The sequence below is a fragment of the Meles meles genome, chromosome 7 (genome assembly GCF_922984935.1).
Source record: "Meles meles chromosome 7, mMelMel3.1 paternal haplotype, whole genome shotgun sequence".
Taxonomy (NCBI): domain Eukaryota; kingdom Metazoa; phylum Chordata; class Mammalia; order Carnivora; family Mustelidae; genus Meles; species Meles meles.
In genome coordinates, this window is record NC_060072.1 from 92,308,625 (window position 1) to 92,327,377 (window position 18,753).

General features: G+C 37.6%; 1 protein-coding gene across 1 annotated transcript; it reads left to right on the forward strand.

Annotated features, from left to right (window-relative positions):
- Nucleotides 1-17,559: 17,559 nt before the first annotated feature.
- LOC123947457 (olfactory receptor 9K2-like) lies at nt 17,560-18,501 on the forward strand. The gene has a single exon (XM_046013686.1). It carries the CDS (start codon nt 17,560-17,562, stop codon nt 18,499-18,501), a length of 942 nt encoding a protein of 313 aa, XP_045869642.1.
- Nucleotides 18,502-18,753: the final 252 nt, after the last annotated feature.

Here is an 18,753-nt window from a genome sequence, read left to right on the forward strand (position 1 = left end):
GTTTTCCTTTGATTTTGTTATTAATTGGTTTATATGGTTGGCTGCTTTCATGTTAGGGGCATAGATATTCGTGGTCCAGTAGTTGTTTTTCCCTCTTTTGCTCGGCTTCTTTATTCTCTGTCATTTGGTCTTCTATATCACTAATTCTCTCTTCTGCCTCATTTGTCCTAGCAGTTAAGAACCTCCATTTTTGATTGCACCTCATTAATAGCTTTTTTAAATTTCACCTTGGTTAGATTTTAGTTCTTTTATTTCTCCAGAAAGGGCTTTTATTTCTCCAGACAGTATTTCTCTAATATCTTCCATGCCTTTCTCAAGCCTGACTAGCACCTTGAGAATCATCATTCTGAACTCTAGATCTGACACATTACCAATGTCCATATTGATTAGGTCCCTAGCCTTTGGTACTGCCTCTTGTTTTTTTTTTTCTTTTTCTTTTTCTTTTTGTGGTGAGTTTTTCTGTCTTGTTAATTTATCCAGATAAGAATATATGAAGGAGCAAATAAAATACTAAAAGGGTGGCAAAGACCCCAGGAAAATGTACTTTAAGGAAATCAGGGAGGAAGGAAGTTAAAAGAAGTTCAGAAAAGAAAATTAAAAAAGAAAACAAATAAAGAAAAAATATAAAAAGAAAAATTATATATATTAGACTGGTGACCAGATCAGGGTCACCCACTTAATTTTGGTAGTATTTTGGTCTGTTAGAAAAAATCACCTCCCAAAATTTTGAAGGCTGAAAAACATTTAAGGGTAAACACAATGAAATGATGGAATATGAGTATAAAGATGAAAGATTTTTTTTTTAAATTTCTAAAAAAGGAGTTGATAAGATAAGTTGGTAGGGAGGATAAAGAGAAAGAGATGGAGAGAATTTGCTCAGGGTGAAGACTAGAACCATGCCCTGTGCTAGGTTGAGGTTGTATTTTGACTTATTAGAAGTTGTATGCCAAATCTTTTTAGAAGAAAATCCCTATGTGTATACAAAAAATAAAGTTAGATACAATGAAGAATAAAATATGACTATAATAATGAAGGTTCAAAAAAGAGTTTTTTAAATGAAAGGTATTGTTAAGATAAACTAGTTAAAAATGTTAAAAGAGGAAAGGGTAAAAGTTAAAAAAATTTAGCAGAAGAAAAAAATAAAATTAAAACAAATTAATTAACTTTGCAAGACTAAAGAATCATGAGGAGAAAGCCATGAATTCCATGCTTTGCTTTCTCCTCCTCTGGTGTTGTGCTGTTCTCCTTGGTAAGTGAGCTTGGTCTTGGATGGATTTCTTATTGATCTTCTGGGGGAGGGGCCTGTTGTAGTGATATTCAAGTGTCTTTACCCAAGGGGGAGTTGCACTGCCCTTACCAGGGTCCAGGCTAAGTAATCTGCTTGGGTTCACTTTCAGGAGCTTTTGTTCACTGAAGGCTTTCCGTAGAGTTCTAGGGGATGGGAATGAAATGGTGGCATCCCAATCTCCAACCCAGAGGAGCCGAGAGCTCAGGGCCCCACTCCTCAGTGCACCTTTGGAGAAAAGCACTCAATCAATCCCATTTCCCTGGCCTCTGGCCACGCTCTGAGCCCACCCAGTCAGTGACCAAGCTTCTCTGTCTCTGTACACAGCCCCACCTGGAGTCTCTGAACCCCACAGATCCCTGAATTCTTCCAGGAGGGTCTCCTCAGATCTTGTGGGTTCCTTGCTCACAGAGCAGTGACCTGTGCCATGGATCATGATAAGGTAACCCTGAGTTGAGAGCTCATTCCTCAGCTCTGTCTCTGTAGGCGGCTTTCCTGCTCTAATACCTGTGAGCTCAGTGACACTCAGTCCAGATCCTTCTGTGACCCAGTGGGACCTAAGGCCACGCTGTCCATATGTGGGCATCACCCCGGCTTAGTTTCTGGAGTGATGTCTCTCAGTGGAGCAGACTTTAAAAGTTCTCATTTTGTGCTCCATTGCTCCACCGTGTCAGGAGCCCACTCCTCCCTCCACAGTCTATCTTCCTGTCACTCTGGATTCACTTCTCCGCCAGTCCTACCTTTCAGAAAGTGGTTGATTTTTGGTTTCTAGTATTGCTGTTTTTCTCTTCTATCTCCTGTTGGATTTGTAGTGGTTCAGAATGGTTTGATAAGCTATCTAGCTGATCTCCTGCTACCTGATGTCCTCTCAGCCTGCTACTTCTCTGCCATCTTGACTCCCCCCAAGAATGTTGTGGAATTTATATATTTGAGAACCACACATTTTTTAGTTGCTGTTGTAGTTTTTTAACAGATAATTCTAGGACTCAGAGAACTTTTAAAATTGCTGTTTTTATTTTACATGAATTCAATTTACTAAACTTTTGTTCAATTCTTAGAGTTTTTCAATTAAATACTAGATTTCAAACCTTACCTAGCAGTCAATTTTTGAAAAGTTTTCACTGGCACTTTATTAAAGAGTTGATATTAAATAAAAATACTTAAACTACATATACTGGGTACTGTATAAAGTACACATATATTTTCTTACTACTCAAATAGGACTTATGGTGAAGGCAACATTATATTTATCAACTGTATAATTTTTAGTAAAATATGTTTTATAAGTATAGACATTGTATCTCAGAAGAATTAAGTAATGTGCTTGATTTCACATTGCCAGTAACAGAGAACTGTTACCGAGAACTGATCAGAACTTTCTGATCCTGAAGCCCATAGAGGGAAAAATTATGTTGCAGTGGTTCAGTGAAACTTTTATCCTGTATGGTTTTTAATATAAATGTATTTGTTAACCCAAATATATTAATAATAATGTTCAAATTTCTCTATTTTCAATGATTTTTGTTTATATATCACAAACAGAATGTATTTAAGTATTGTTTGTGGTTTTTGTCATTTTCTCCATTACAATAATTTTTTGCTTTATTGTGTTATATAACATTTGACTGCATATTAAATTAATATAGATGCATTTATTATTTTATGTATAAGTGCATTATGCTGAATTTTACTTCATCTAACGTTGAGATGGCATTTGAGTTATTTTTAAAATCTTACCTGGTATATCTTGTTAAACTTTGATTTTTGTTTTTATACAGCATTTTATGGCTGTGACTTTTTTTTTGAGTGGGACCAGGAAAAGGAGAGAGAATCTTTTTTTTTTCTTAAAAAATTTAAATCCAATTAATTAACATATATTGTGTTATTATTTCAGAAGAAGAGTTCAGTGATTCTTCAGTCTTATTTAATATCCAGTACTCCACCTGAAACTAATGATGTGCCACATGTTGGTTAATTGATTTTAAATAAAAAAAATACCCAGTGCCCTCCTTACATCATGGGTCCTCCTTAATGTCCATCACCCAGTTTCAGCATATTCCTCCCCTCCAGCAACCATAAGTTTGTTTCCTATAGGAGAGAGAGAACCTTAAGCATGCTCCATGCCCAGTGCAGAACCCTACACAGGGCTTAATCTCACGATCCTGAGATTATGACTTGAGCTAAAATCAAGAGTGGGATATTTAACAGACTGAGGCACCCAAGCACCCCTAGCTTTGACTTTTTAAAGCTCAAGCTCCTCCCCCCACACATAAACATTTGTCCCCTATTATCCATGGGGAATACATTCCAACACCCCCAGTGGATACCTGAAAGTGCAGATAGTACTAAACCATAGAAATACTATGTTTTCTCTTATACATACATACCTATGATAAAGTTTGATTTATTACTAGTCACATAAAAGATTAACAATAATAATTAATGATAAAATAGAACAATCATAATAATAAAATTGTAATAAAAGTTATGTGAATGTGATCTATCTCTTTCAAAATATCTTATTATACTGTATCATTCTTCTTCTTGGGTTGATGTGAGTTGATAAAATGCCTATGTGATGAGGTGAAGTGAGGTGAATGACATAGGCATTGTGATGTGACATTATGGCTCTATTGACCTTCTGACCTTAAGTCAGAAGGAGGAACATTTTCTTCTAAACTGCAGTTGACCAGGAGTAACTGAAACCTTAGAAGGCAAAACTTCAGATAAGGAAGGACTACTGTACACAACATAGTACACTAGTATACCTTATTATTAAGTGGGAAGGATTTTTATCATTTATATTAATTGTAATCATCTTTTATTTTTCTTATTTTTCTTTTGTTATTTTTCACATCTTTGTTCTTTCTGTGTTCCTTTTTTCTTTGCATTTTACTATGAAAAAATTTTCCTGCTGCTTTTGTCTTTGAGTAATAGAAGGCTAAATGGCATTCTATCACTTTTTAACTATAGGGAATTACCCTCCCTTTATGTCTGTTTATCCTCTCTTATTTAAAATACAATTTTCTCAAACATTTACTCTTTAGACATAGTACCATAAGGTGCAATATTATAACTTTTCCTTCAACAATTAAATAAATTTATGGCATCAAGAGAAGGAAATTCTGTAAATCTAACCAAAGAGGTAAAGGATCTGTACTTGAGGAACTACAGAACACTCATGAAAGAAATTGAAGAAGACACAAAAAGATGGAAGACCATTCCATGCTCTTGGATCAGAAGAATAAACATTGTTAAAATGTCTATACTGCCTAGAGCAATCTACACTTTTAATGCCATTCCGATCAAAATTCCACTGGTATTTTTGAAAGAGCTGGAACAAATAATCCTAAAATTTGTATGGAATCAGAAGAGACCCTGAATTGCTAAGGAAATGTTGAAAAACAAAAACAAAACTGGCGGCATCACATTACCTGATTTCAAGCTTTACTACAAAGCTGTGATCACCAAGACAGCATGGTACTGGCATAAAAACAGACACACAGACCAGTGGAACAGAGTGGAGAGTCAAGATATGGACCCTCAACTCTATGGTCAAATAATCTTTGACAAAACAAGAAAAAAATATACGGTGGAAAAAAGACAGTCTCTTTGGGGCACCTGGATGGCTCAGTGGGTTAAAGCCTCTGCCGTCAGCTCAGGTCATGATCCCAGGGTCCTGGGATCGAGCCCCACATCAGGCTCTCTAATCCGCAGGGAGCTGCTTCCTCCTCTCTCTCTGACTGCCTCTCTGCCTAGTTGTGATTTCTCTCTGTCAAATAAACTAAATATTAAAAAAAAAGACAGTCTCTTCAATAAATGATGCTGGGAAAATTGGACAGCTATATGTAGAAGAATGAAACTCGACCATTCTCTTACACCATACACAAAGATAAACTCGAAATGGATAAACGACCTCAACATGAGACAGGAATCCATCAGAATCCTAGAGGAGAACATAGGCTGTAACCTCTTTGATATCAGCCACAGCAACTTCTTTCAAGATATGTCTCCAAAGGCCAAGGAAACAAAAGCAAAAATGAACTTTTGGGACTTCATCAAGTTCAAAAGCTTCTGCACAGCAAAGGAAACAGTCAACAAAACAAAGAGGCAACCCACAGAATGGGAGAAGATATTTGCAAATGACAGTACAGACAAAAGGTTGATATCCAGGATCTATAAAGAACTCCTCAAACTCAACACACACAAAACAGATAATCATGTCCAAAAAAGGGCAGAAGACATGAACAGACACTTCTCCAACGAGGACATACAAATGGCTATCGGACACATGAAAAAATGTTCATCATCACTAGCCATCAGGGAGATTCAAATTAAAACCACATTGAGATACCACCTGACACCAGTTAGAATGGCCAAAATGAGCAAGACAGGAAACAACGTGTGTGGGAGAGGATGCAGAGAAAGGGGAACTCTTCCACTGTTGGTGGGAATGCAAGTTGGTGCAGCCACTTTGGAGAACAGTGTGGAAATTCTTCAAGAAAATAAAAATAGAGCTTCCCTATGACCCTGCAGTTGCACTACTGGGTATTTACCCCAGAGAGATAGATGTAGTGAAAAGAAGGGCCATCTGTACCCCAATGTTTATAGCAGCAATGGCCATGGTTGCCAAACTGTGGAAAGAACCAAGATGCCCTTCAACGGACGAATGGATAAGGAAGATGTGGTACATATACACAATGGAGTATTATGCCTCCATCAGAAAGGATGAATACCCAACTTTTGTAGCAACATGGATGGGACTGGAAGAGATTATGCTGAGTGAAATAAGTTAAGCAGAGAGAGTCAAGTATCATATGGTTTCACTTATTTGTGAAGCATAACAAATAACATGGAGGACATAGGGAGATGGAAAGGAGACAGGAGTTGAGGGAAATTGGAAGGGGAGGTGAACCATGAGAGACTATGGACTCTGAAAAATAACCTGAGGATTTTGAAGGGGTGGGGGTGGGAGTTTGGGGGAGCCAGGTGGTGGGTATTAAGGAGGGCATGTATTGCATGGAGCACTGGGTGTGATACAAAAGCAATGAATTCTGTTATGCTGAAAAGAAATTAAAAAAAAAGACAACATAAAAAGAGAGAAGGAATTTCTGTTTTATTTTAAATCTGTAATGTGGTTTATTACCCACAGTGTATCTTATTATGCTTTGATTTGGAACTACTCTGTGATCTCTTATAGCTGTGACTTTTTATAAATCAGGTTTCTCCTACTCCAATAGAAATGTAGTTTTCTTAAGATGAGGGTAGTATATCTCATTTGTATTCATTGTTAGAATCTATTTTTTTTTCACTTTTGTAATTTTTAATATTTTCTTGTTTTATGTATATTCCTCTTTTGTATTTTGTTTTTGAGAAAATAATATTTATGCTGTTTTTGTCTTTGAGCCTGTATCCCATGGCTTTTGTCTCTGTTTAGCAAATAAATGTCACATTTTTACCTTTTAACTTTAAAGACACAACAAATTATTATAATTCATCTTTTATGAATGGTAGGTTTTCAGCCTTGTGAAATTATAATTGCCCTGTAGTTGTTCTTATATTAGAAACAAATGATCTAAAATGCAATAATTTTTTCCAGAGAATATTATTGTATCATTAACATATAAGAAATATGAGATCAATATAATTTTATAGATATTTATAAATCAGTGTTCTATAACACATATGTGGAAAAGTTTATTTGATATGAAAATCATATATTCCTCTATGCTTTCTCATCTTTTCTGCTGCCCTTTAAAATGTATCAATTTTATTTTTGTTTCTGGCAATAGCTAGTGAATGTCTCCATAACAAAGACTTATCTTCTTCAGTGAGTCTTTCCAAGGCCTTAGAGACTCTAACTTTTAAGTTTCCTTTCCTGTGAATACATTAAAGTTACTAAGTAGGGGTTCCTGGGTGACTCAGTTGGTTAAGTGTCTGACTCCTGGTTTCTGCTCAGCTCATGGTCTCATGGGTCATGGGTCATTGGGCTCTGTGCGGAGTCTGCCTGGGGATACTTGCCCTCTGCCACTCTCCCCACTCATGTGTGCTCACTGTCTCTGAAATAAATAAATCTTTAAAAACAAAGAAAATGAGTTCATAAAACATGAACAAACAGAGCGTATCATGCTTAGTGAAATAAGTCAATCGGAGAAAGACAACTATCATATGATCTCCCTGATATGAGGACATGGAGAAGCAACATGGGGGGGTAGGGGGATAGGAGAAGAGTAAATGAAACAAGATGGGATTGGGAGGGAGACAAACCATAAATGACTCTTAATCTCACAAAACAAACTGGGGGTTGCTGGGGGGAGGTGGGATTGGGAGAGGGGGAGCGGGCTATGGACATTGGGGAGGGGAGGCGAACCATAAGAGACTATGGACTCTGAAAAACAACCTGAGGGTTTTGAAGGGTCAGGGGTGGGAGGTTGGGGCAACCTGAGGGTTTTGAAGGGTCAGGGGTGGGAGGTTGGGGGAACAGGTGGTGAGTAATGGGGAGGGCACGTTTTGCATGGAGCACTGGGTGTTGTGCAAAAAGAATGAATACTGTTACACTGAAAAAATAAATAAAATGAAAAAAAAAATAAATAAATAAAATTGTATGATCAGGCAAGTATGTACAGAACTGCTCAGGATTTCTGGAGAATTCTCACTTGAAGCAAACCCTGGGTGCAACTACAGTTTGCTGCCATCTGGTGGGTACTTCAACTAAATCTGAAGTAAAGAATCTGGGTACTAGGGGCGTCCGGGTGGCTCAGTTGGTTAAGCGACTCTCTTTGGCTCAGGTCATGATCCCTGTAGGATCAAGCCCCACATTGGGTTCCCTGCTCCATGGGGAGTCTGCTTCTCCCTCTCGCTCTGCCTGGTGCTCCTCCTGCTTGTGCTCTCTCTCTGTCAAATAAATAAAATCTTAAAAAAAAAAAGAATCAGGGTACTGTGATAGAATGAAACTTCCAGAAAATGGCTAATAAAACAAAGTTATTTTTTCATTCCAGATTATTCCTCTTATCCCAAAGTAGGACATCCCTATGAAAACTTTCCTAAGTCATATGGCATAAATCAAAGACCCAATTACCATTAATTGACATGGAAATTCTTTTTAGAATTCCTAGACTCAAAAAATAATCTCTCAGACTTTTCTCAGTCTTATGACACATCTTGCTAACAGAAGCACAAAATAAATTGAGATGAAACACAGATGTTCACAGATGATTTCAAAGCTATGGTGGCTTCATGTGAGATGCTGAGTCTCATTCCTTGGGAAGGAGCTTGGCTGTGCCTCTCTTGCTGCAAAACTAACAGGGGATGCTATTTTCACTTTTCATCTTTTTTTAATAAAAGGAAAAATTCTTTTTAGATATATTTTGTTTAGTGTGGTGAAGACATGTACTAATTCAGCACCTTCATAAAAGCAAATTGGCTTAAAAAAAACTCTCAAAAAGCAGAGAATGCGTGTACTGGTTTTCATCCCCATCATATTTTTCTAAGCAAGGGAGATCAGTTGGAAATAACTACAAGTAGGCAATGTCACTCTATACCTTGGCCAGAGTAAGTCCAGTCTTATCTGTTTTATTTTCCTAACCAAATTAAACTTCTTTTCCAACCTGCCTATGTAGCAGGAATGCAGTTATTTTAGGGTCTTCTTCTTCTTCTTCTTTTTTAAATTATCATTTTCCCCAAGGCCCTCCATAGATCTGGTCAGTTTTGCATATACATTGCTTTTCATTGAATGATTAAGAGTCACTAATGGCAATTAAACCCAAATTTCCTATGGATAAAACTGTTCTATCATTGATGAAGTTGCCTGCACTGGCTATTTGATGTTCAAGGAAGAAAGTTAATATTTTTATTCCTTTTTATTGAAGAATAGTTTCATTCTCTGAAGACCAAATTCTGTTAGGGATTGCTTCTCTTAGTTCTCAGCATTTTCTTTTCTATCCTCAAAAACAAACACAAAACAACATAAAACAAAAAGAAAAACCCCTGAAAGATATATGACTGGTTAAATTATGACAATAGAGCCAAGATAGTACAATGAGGAAAGGAGAGTCCTTTCAATAAATGGTGTTGGGAAAACTGACTTCCACATGCAACAGACTGAAATTGTACCAATATTTTACACAATACACAAAAATCAACTTGAATTTAGGACCTGAAAAATTTGAACCTAAGACCTGAAACCATAAAGCTCCTAGAATAAAACATTCAGTAAGCTCCTTCACATTGATCTCAGTGTTGATTTTTGCAATTTGAAAGCAAAGGCATCAAAACCAAAAATAAACAAGTAGAACTCAACAAATTAAAAAAGTTTCTGCATGGCAAAGGAAACCATTAACAAAATGAAAAGGTAGCTTATTAATTGGGAGAGAATATTTGCAGAGCATTTATCTGATAAGAGGTTAATACCCAAAATATGTAAAAAAAAAAAAAAAGCCCTCATACAATTCAGTAGTAAAGTAACCAATTCAATTAAAAATGGGCCTGGGTGGCTCAGTGGGTTGAGCCGCTGCCTTCGGCTCGGGTCGTGATCTCGGGGTCCTGGGATCGAGTCCCGCGTCAGGCTCTCTGCTCAGCGGCGAGCCTGCTTCCCTCTCTCTCTCTCTGCCTGCCTCTCTGTCTGCTTGTGATCTCTCTCTGTCAAATAAATAAATAAAATCTTTAAAAAAAATAAATAAAAAAAAATGGGCAGAGCATCTGAATACATAATTTTCAAAAATGGAAATACAGTTGGCCAACAGGTGCATGAAAAGTTGCATTACATTACTATTTATCAGGGAGATATAAATCAAAACCACTCTAAGGGCACCTGGGTGACTCAGTGTTAAGTGTCTGCCTTTGGCTCAGGTCATGATCCTGGAGTCTTTGGGAGCTCCTTGTTGGGCTCCCTGCTCAGTGAAGAGCCTGCTTCTCTCTTTCCCTCTGCCTGTTGCTCCTCCTGCTTGTGCTCTCTATCTCTCTTTGTCAGGTAAATTAAAAAGAAATCTTTTTTAAAAAAGATTTTATTTATTTGGCAGACAGAGATCACAAGTAGGCAGCGAGGCAGGCAGAGAGAGAGAGAGAGAGGGAGAAGCAGGCTCCCTGCTGAGCAGACAGCCCATGCAGAGCTCAATCCCAGGACTCTGAGATCATGACCTGAGCCAAAGGCAGAAGCTTTAACCCACTGAGCCACCCAGGAGCCCTAAAAAAAAAAAATCTTAAAAAAAAAGCCCAAAATGAGATATCACTTCATACCTGTTAGAATGTCTATTATCAAAAAGACAAGAAATAACAAGTGTTGACAAGTCTGTGGAGAAAAGGGAACCATTGTGCTCTGTTGATGAGAATGTAAATTGGTACAGCCACCATGGAAAACAGTATGGAGGCTCCTCAAAAAATTAAAAATAGAATTATCTTATGATCCAGCAATTCCACTTCTGAGTACTTATCTGAAGAATACAAAAACACTAAATGAAAAAAATATATGCATCCCAATGTTCATTGCAGCATTATTTCCTATAGTCAAGATATAGAAACAACCTAAGTGTTTTTCAATGGATGAATGGATAAAGAAAATGTGACATATATATATATATATATATATATATATGATTTTATATATATATATAAATAAATGTGACATATATATTTACATATATATACACAGTGGAATATTATTTTGACATTAAAAATGAAATCTTGGGGCGCCTGGGTGGCTCAGTGGGTTAAGCCTCTGCCTTCGGCTCAGGTCATGGTCTCAGGGTCCTGGGATCGAGCCCCACATCGGGCTCTCTGCTCAGCGGGGAGCCTGCTTCCTCCTCTCTCTCTGCCTGCTGTTCTGCCTCCTTGTGATCTCTCTCTTTGTCAAATAAATAAAAAAAAATGAAATCTTGCCATTTGCAACAATATGGATGGACCTTGAGGGCATTATGCTAAGTGAAATAAGTCAGCAAAAGACAAATACCATATAATATCACTTACATGTGGAATCTTAAAAAGAAAAAGGTTCAAAAATACAGAGAAGAGATTGGTGGTTGCTAGAGGTGGGATACAAGGAGTTGGCAAAGTGGGCGAAAATACTCAAAAGTTACAGACTTCTAGTTAAAAAATAAATAGGTCCTGGGAATATAATGTACAGCATGGTGACTATAGTTAATAATACTGTATTGTATATTTGAAAGTTACTAAGAGAGGGATTTTAACATTTCTCAGCAGAAGACATCATGTTTAACAGATTTCTGCCCAAGCTTCTGGGAAGATGTTGGTAGTAGTGACATTTTAATTATTTGCTCTTCCTAATTGTCCACATGAACACAGACAGAATATCTAGAGAGCAAAACCAAATCTTGGGGACAGTTTTACAACAAATTTCTATGGCAGTGCAGACTATGAATCTCCAAGCACAAGAAAGTGAGAACAAACCACCAACAGTCTCAAGACCTGAATGTTATTGGCCATTGTGTGGGACAGAGCAAATAAAGAATGGTGTTTCTTTTTTCCTTTTTTTTTTCAATTTAATTTTATTTTTTCAGTGTTCCAAGATTCATTGTTTATGCACCACACCCAGTGATCCATGAAATAAAAGAATGGGATTTCTAATAGACAAGAACAGAGAAAAAAAAATCAACATATCCAGCAGACATTCACTGGAAAGTGTGGCAGACCAGTTTGAGATTAGGAACTGAAACCTGGAGAAGTTGTCCCCATTAGCATGAGGAATGTATACCAGGGACCCATGGCAAGGCCTTTCAAAAAGGCCCGGTTTTCTGAAAGGACCAACAGGACTCCGTTTTGGGACATAGCCTTATGTTGAAATGATCCCAATTCTTCACCCCTCCTTTTGCCCACACTCTGTGCTATTCAGTGTGTGCTCTCCCAGTCAGGCCCCGTGCCTTGATTCAGGCATGTCACTCACTTTGGCCAATGGGATTTTTACACTGAAAAGTGCTGCTGCAATTCTGCTTTCACCACTCTGCTGCAAGAGAGGACACATACAGAGAAGAGAAAACCTGCCTTAGTCATCGCAGCCAAGATCATCCTCAACTGGCCTAAAGTCAAGACTGCATAGCCAGGATCAACAAAATTGCCTAGTTGATGATCTCAGTTCCCTGGAGTTATATGACATTAAGGTTTTATGGTTGTTCTCTATACATTATTTTTGCAATGTGTATGCTAAAGAAAAATTTATTTTTTATTTTTATTTTTTTAAGATTTTATTTATTTGACACACAGAGAAAGATCACAAGTAGGCAGAGAGACAGGAAGAGAGAGGGGGAAGCAGGCTGAGCAGAGATCCCAATGTGGGGCTTAATCCCAGGACCCTGAGATGACTCAAAGTGAAGGCAAAGGCTCAACCAACCCAATGAGCCACCCAGGTGTCCCAAGAAAAATTTATTTAAGTGTTTTATCTTGTGCATTTTATTCTAAAGTTTTTAATAAGTAAAATTCAGTATATGGTATACTAAGAAGGCTGCAGTTTTATGTGTTTGTTTCCTTCAAGTTCATTGCTTCTTTCATGTCAACAAAATAGGCACATTCTGATATTTGGACCCTCAGACTGGAACCATAGTTCTAGTCACTGGAGAATGCAAGGTGTTGAGGTAATACTTTTCATTTAATTCATATAGACTTACCTATTAGTAGGCGCAATTATTAATATTAACCATGAATACACTGGTAACTTCATCTGTAATGCATTTTATGGGATAATACACAAATAGAAATCATTTAGCAGAGAGTAAGATCTGATGAGAAAATAGGGACAATGAACCTAGATAATACAAGACTATGAGCTGTCAGGTAAAAGTATCAGTAGATAAATTCAATGTGACTGTTGAAGGCAGAAATTAAACAGGAATGGAAATATATAAAATATATTACCTCAACCTTAAAACAAGGTTTCTAATAGAAAATGTGAAAAGAGACCTAGAGTTAATTCAAGGTGAGTAATAGGAGTAATATAATTCATCTCTTTGTCTCTTCTATGTGGTCCTCATGGGATCGAGGTGGAGCCTGATATTGTTATCATCCTATAATTGACTTATTCTTACTTCTTTCTGAGGGACCCTTTTCTATGCAATCCATGGTGTAATTGCTTAAAATGTTTTCAGAGAGCTAACAAAGGGCACCAGGACTCCTCTGCTGCATTCCCCAGGCCATCAGGGACTCCACTATTCACTGGTGATTTTATCTTCACTTTGCTTAAATTCCCATTTGCCATCATCTCCCTCAGTCCAAGGCCTGTGAGATACCTCATGCTTATGCAGGGCAGCTCTACAGGCTCAGTTGCATTTTCACATCAGTTTCTATAAAGAAACATTCATTAGGTTGGAAGAGGGCTCACTAGATCACCTACTTCATCCTCTTACCTCTACAATGGTACAAAATTATAGGGGATTATCAGAACACTATTAAGGAGATAAAAAATATATTTTTAAAGATTCTATTTATTTATTTGACACAGAGAGAGAGAGTTCGAGCACAAACAGGGGGAGTGGAAGGGAGAGGGAGAAGCAGGCTCCTAGTTGAGCAGGGAGCCTGATGTGCAACGGATGTTCGGACACCAAGATCATAACCAGAGCTGAAGGCAGAAGCCTACCAATAAGCCACCTGGGTGCCCCTAAAAAGATACTTTTAATTGAAGAATGTGGTGTTATTAATCTATGAGCAGAGCCTAAAACAGAATGAAACTGTGTTTCAAAACAAGATTTTATGTCTTGTATGAAGTATTAATTTAAAAAAAATGCTTAATTTTGACCTTGTCTTTCATTTCCTTCATACAGTTGTATAAACTTGTTTGTATTTCTAGAATTGAGCACAGTAGCTTTGGTATTCTTGCATCTACCATTAGAGAATTGTTCAAGAAAAGTAAAGAAGGGAATATTCAGGTAAGAGATGAGATAAATTTATGTTTATTTCAGTCAAATAATGAGTCATTCATGAGTATGTCTGTGTGCCTTCATGCATGACACTTATTTTCTGATTGATAACATTTACTTTTACAAATTTCAAAAAGAAGTTAGTATGCACCTCAAAAAACTCATATCCCTTTTCCTGAAGGGCAAATCACAACCTACTGGTTATTTCATAATAAAATGTAGGCAAAGAAGAAAATGCAATGCACTCATTCTTTTGGAAAAACCTCCTTTTTGATACTTGTGTATTCCTTTATTTTGGCTGGTGTACACTAGGTGGCCCATGGTGTTGAGTGACTTAATGATTGGATGAATACACATTAGTCTCTAAAAATGATAATGATCTCAAAACAATGATTTTCTGTCACTGCATACTGGCTTATAGAGTTTCATACAATACAGTGTAATATGGTTAATAACAGTGGGAGCTATAAATAAAACAAAGAAAATTTTCTGCTAAAATACTGCTTGATTATCCAGTTGGATGATGTGAATTTGGTAGTGTTGATAGGCCTTCTACCTTTCTCTAAAATTTCTCTTTATCCCCCTTCTATTACCCACTTAATATCTGATGTCTGATGCCCGAAATTCCCATTAAATCTTTATTCCTTTAGAACTAGTTTTACAATATTTAAGTGTAAACAACCTTGTACAAGTTAACATGGGCACTTAGTGCTTTTTTCAAACACAAATTTAATTAGGATTATTTCAGTGGATTCCTGTTTGCCAGGGAGCAGTGGGGTAAAGAAGAGATCTAAGGATACTACCACTGAACTGCTGCCAGTTTTCTCTTCTTGTGCACCAAGTTGCTAACATTTTTAGAAAAGTTAATATGTGATGATGAGGAAGAAGATGGGCTGAGAGCAGTAGGATCTGAAGGACAAGGACAGAGAATGAAGAAGACAGTCAATTGCCTGAAGTAGGATGAGAGCAGAATATGGCTATTCTGCCATATGTGCCAAGTCAAAAATGAACACTTCTTAGATCATTTGATGCTTTTGATAAGCCACACAGGCTGTCCACTCTGTTGGGTGATGTAAATCATAATTGGTGTTAAAATCTGAGTAACAGAAATAGCTGTGTCACAGTATTGCACAAAACAAAGTTTCCAAAGTATTAGATAAATCATACTATTCAGCTGTGTCACAGATTCAAAATAATCATTTCAAAGTTTTTTTTTTTTTTTTTTTTTTTTTATGTTTTCTATTTATTTATTTTTTTTTCAGCGTAACAGTATTCATTCTTTTTGCACAACACCCAGTGCTCCATGCAAAACGTGCCCTCCCCATCACCCACCACCTGTTCCCCCAACCTCCCACCCCTGACCCTTCAAAACCCTCAGGTTGTTTTTCAGAGTCCATAGTCTCTTATGGTTCGCCTCCCCTCCCCAATGTCCATAGCCCCCTCCCCCTCTCCCAATCCCACCTCCCCCCAGCAACCCCCAGTTTGTTTTGTGAGATTAAGAGTCATTTATGGTTTGTCTCCCTCCCAATCCCATCTTGTTTCATTTATTCTTCTCCTATCCCCCTACCCCCCCCATGTTGCTTCTCCATGTCCTCATATCAGGGAGATCATATGATAGTTGTCTTTCTCCGATTGACTTATTTCACTAAGCATGATACGCTCTAGTTCCATCCACGTCGTCGCAAATGGCAAGATTTCATTTCTTTTGATGGCTGCATAGTATTCCATTGTGTATATATACCACATCTTCTTGATCCATTCATCTGTTGTCAATGTGAGAAAGGAATCCATCAAAATCCTTGAGGAGAATGCAGGCAGCAACCTCTTCGACCTCAGCCGCAGCAACATCTTCCTAGGAACAACGGCAAAGGCAAGGGAAGCAAGGGCGAAAATGAACTATTGGGATTTCATCAAGATCAAAAGCTTTTGCACAGCAAAGGAAACAGTTAACAAAACCAAAAGACAGCTGACAGAATGGGAGAAGATATTTGCAAACGACATATCAGATAAAGGGCTAGTATCCAAAATCTATAAGGAACTTAGCAAACTCAACACCCAAAGAACAAACAATCCAATCAAGAAATGGGCAGAGGACATGAACAGACATTTCTGCAAAGAAGACATCCAGATGGCCAACAGACACATGAAAAAGTGCTCCACGTCACTCGGCATCAGGGAAATACAAATCAAAACCACAATGAGATATCACCTCACACCAGTCAGAATGGCTAAAATTAACAAGTCAGGAAATGACAGATGCTGGCGAGGATGTGGAGAAAGGGGAACCCTCCTCCACTGTTGGTGGGAATGCAAGCTGGTGCAACCACTCTGGAAAACAGCATGGAGGTTCCTCAAAATGTTGAAAATAGAACTACCCTATGACCCAGCAATTGCACTACTGGGTATTTACCCTAAAGATACAAACATAGTGATCCGAAGGGGCACGTGTACCCGAATGTTTATAGCAGCAATGTCTACAATAGCCAGACTATGGAAAGAACCTAGATGTCCATTTCAAAGTTTTAATATGTTTATGGATCTCTTTCTAAATGGAGACATCATAATTTCTTTTCTAAAATTTTTAGTCAATACACTATTTTGAAGTTTTTTTCCCATTTGCACAGATGTTTAAAATAAAATTGTCTTCTTTTTTTTTCTTTTTTAAAAATTTCTTTTCAGCGTAACAGTATTCATTGTTTTTGCACCACACCCAGTGCTAAAATTGACTTCTTGACAGATTGTGCAGATATGCAGAATCCATGGATTTCTCCTCCTGGTAGTGTGGCTGAGCTTTTGTACTTCAAGAAGGTGATGATGCATTCTATTTTCCAAGGTTTTTATTTTGGATACCAAACTAAATCTCTTGATAACATAAACTCTCACAGACTGTTTAAATATTACCCTCTATTTGGGTCTAATGTCACTTCATGGAACTTTAAATCAGTCTTTAATTATATCCTTCTATTTTAAACTGGAAGCATTATCAAAAATAAAATGAATTTGAAATGATAATTAAAATGAGAATGAATACTTATATACCTCTAAAACCTTCAGATATATTTAACATCATGAAAAAAAAAAGTGAAGAGCTAAACATGTATAAAGAAATAATGCTTTATGCATTGATGTCACATGTGCTATAATGGGAAAAACACTGGATTTGGAGAGTCACATTAGAAAACTATGAGTTAGGTAACCTACATATTATGTGCTGGTGGGCAATCACCACATGCCTTAGATTTATGTTCTAGAAAAGGGCACCACAAATCATAGCTAACACAATTAGCTGGCAAGTAGGTTATGGTAACACAAATTCCAATATCTTCCATAAGAGAAAAAGGATATTTTATGATATCAGGAAATAGATAGGAAGTTCAATTTTTAACCTGGTCTTGTACCTCTTAGCAGGTTCTTGGCATGAGCGACAAGGGAGCAGGCAACCACTCAGATGTAACTGACTTCATTCTTATAGGCTTCAGGGTCCGTCCAGAGTTCCACATTCTCCTTTTTCTCCTCTTCCTGCTGGTCTATGGCATGGTCCTTTTGGGGAACATTAGTATGATGGCAGTCATTGTGACTGACTCCCAGCTGAACACACCAATGTATTTCTTTCTAGGCAATCTCTCCTTTATTGATCTCTCCTACTCCACTGTTATTGCCCTGAAAGCCATGGTCAATTTCCTGTCTGAGAAAAAGACTATCTCCTTTTTGGGGTGTGCTGCCCAGTGTTTCTTTTTCACCCTCTTCATTGTAACAGAAGGGTTCATCCTGGCAGCCATGGCCTATGACCGCTTCATCGCCATTTGCAATCCTCTTCTTTACAGTGTCCACATGTCAAAACACCTTTGCACTCAGATGGTGGCTGGTTCCTATCTCTGTGGCTGGCTCAGTTCCATCCTCCAAGTCACGGTAACATTCTCAGTGTCTTTCTGTGCTTCCCGAGTCATTGATCACTTCTACTGTGATTCTTACCAAATTGAGAAGATCTCCTGTTCCAGTCTCGCTGTCAATAAGATGGTATCTCTCAGTTTGGCTGCCTTCATTATTTTGCCCACAATAGCTGTTATTGTAGTGTCTTACATGTACATTGTGACCACAGTCTTGAAGATTCCCTCCAGTGAAGGGAGAAAGAAAGCCTTTTCCACCTGCAGTTCCCATTTGGGAGTGGTAAGTTTACTCTATGGGACTGTCTCCTTCGTGTATCTCACACCGCCAAACAATCCTGAACTTCGTAAAGTGGCTTCAGTATTTTACATATTGGTCACACCTATGTTAAATCCTCTGATCTATTCTCTAAGAAACAAGGATGTCAAGCAAGCTTTGGGGAAAATCCTGTGGAAGAAAAAAGCTTTATATTAATTCCATTTTCTTATGACTTCCTCATTAATGGGCTTATTGATAATTTCATCCTGAATCACTTTTAACATGGTGTCAAGTTTGAGTCACTTAAGAATCCTTAAGTTGGCCATCCCACAGACAACCAAATGGAAGAGGTAATGGAAAGAGTAAAAGCAATCCTCTCTTCCTTAAAAGCAGTGTTAGATATACAGCATCAGTAAAATTTATATCCATTCTATGAACATATTATACTCCTTACTCTTTGTAGGTACA

What these genes read in the sequence shown, in the direction of transcription:
- LOC123947457 (XM_046013686.1), top strand. Translation starts at nt 17,560, where the DNA reads ATGAGCGACAAGGGAGCAGGCAACCACTCAGATGTAACTGACTTCATT.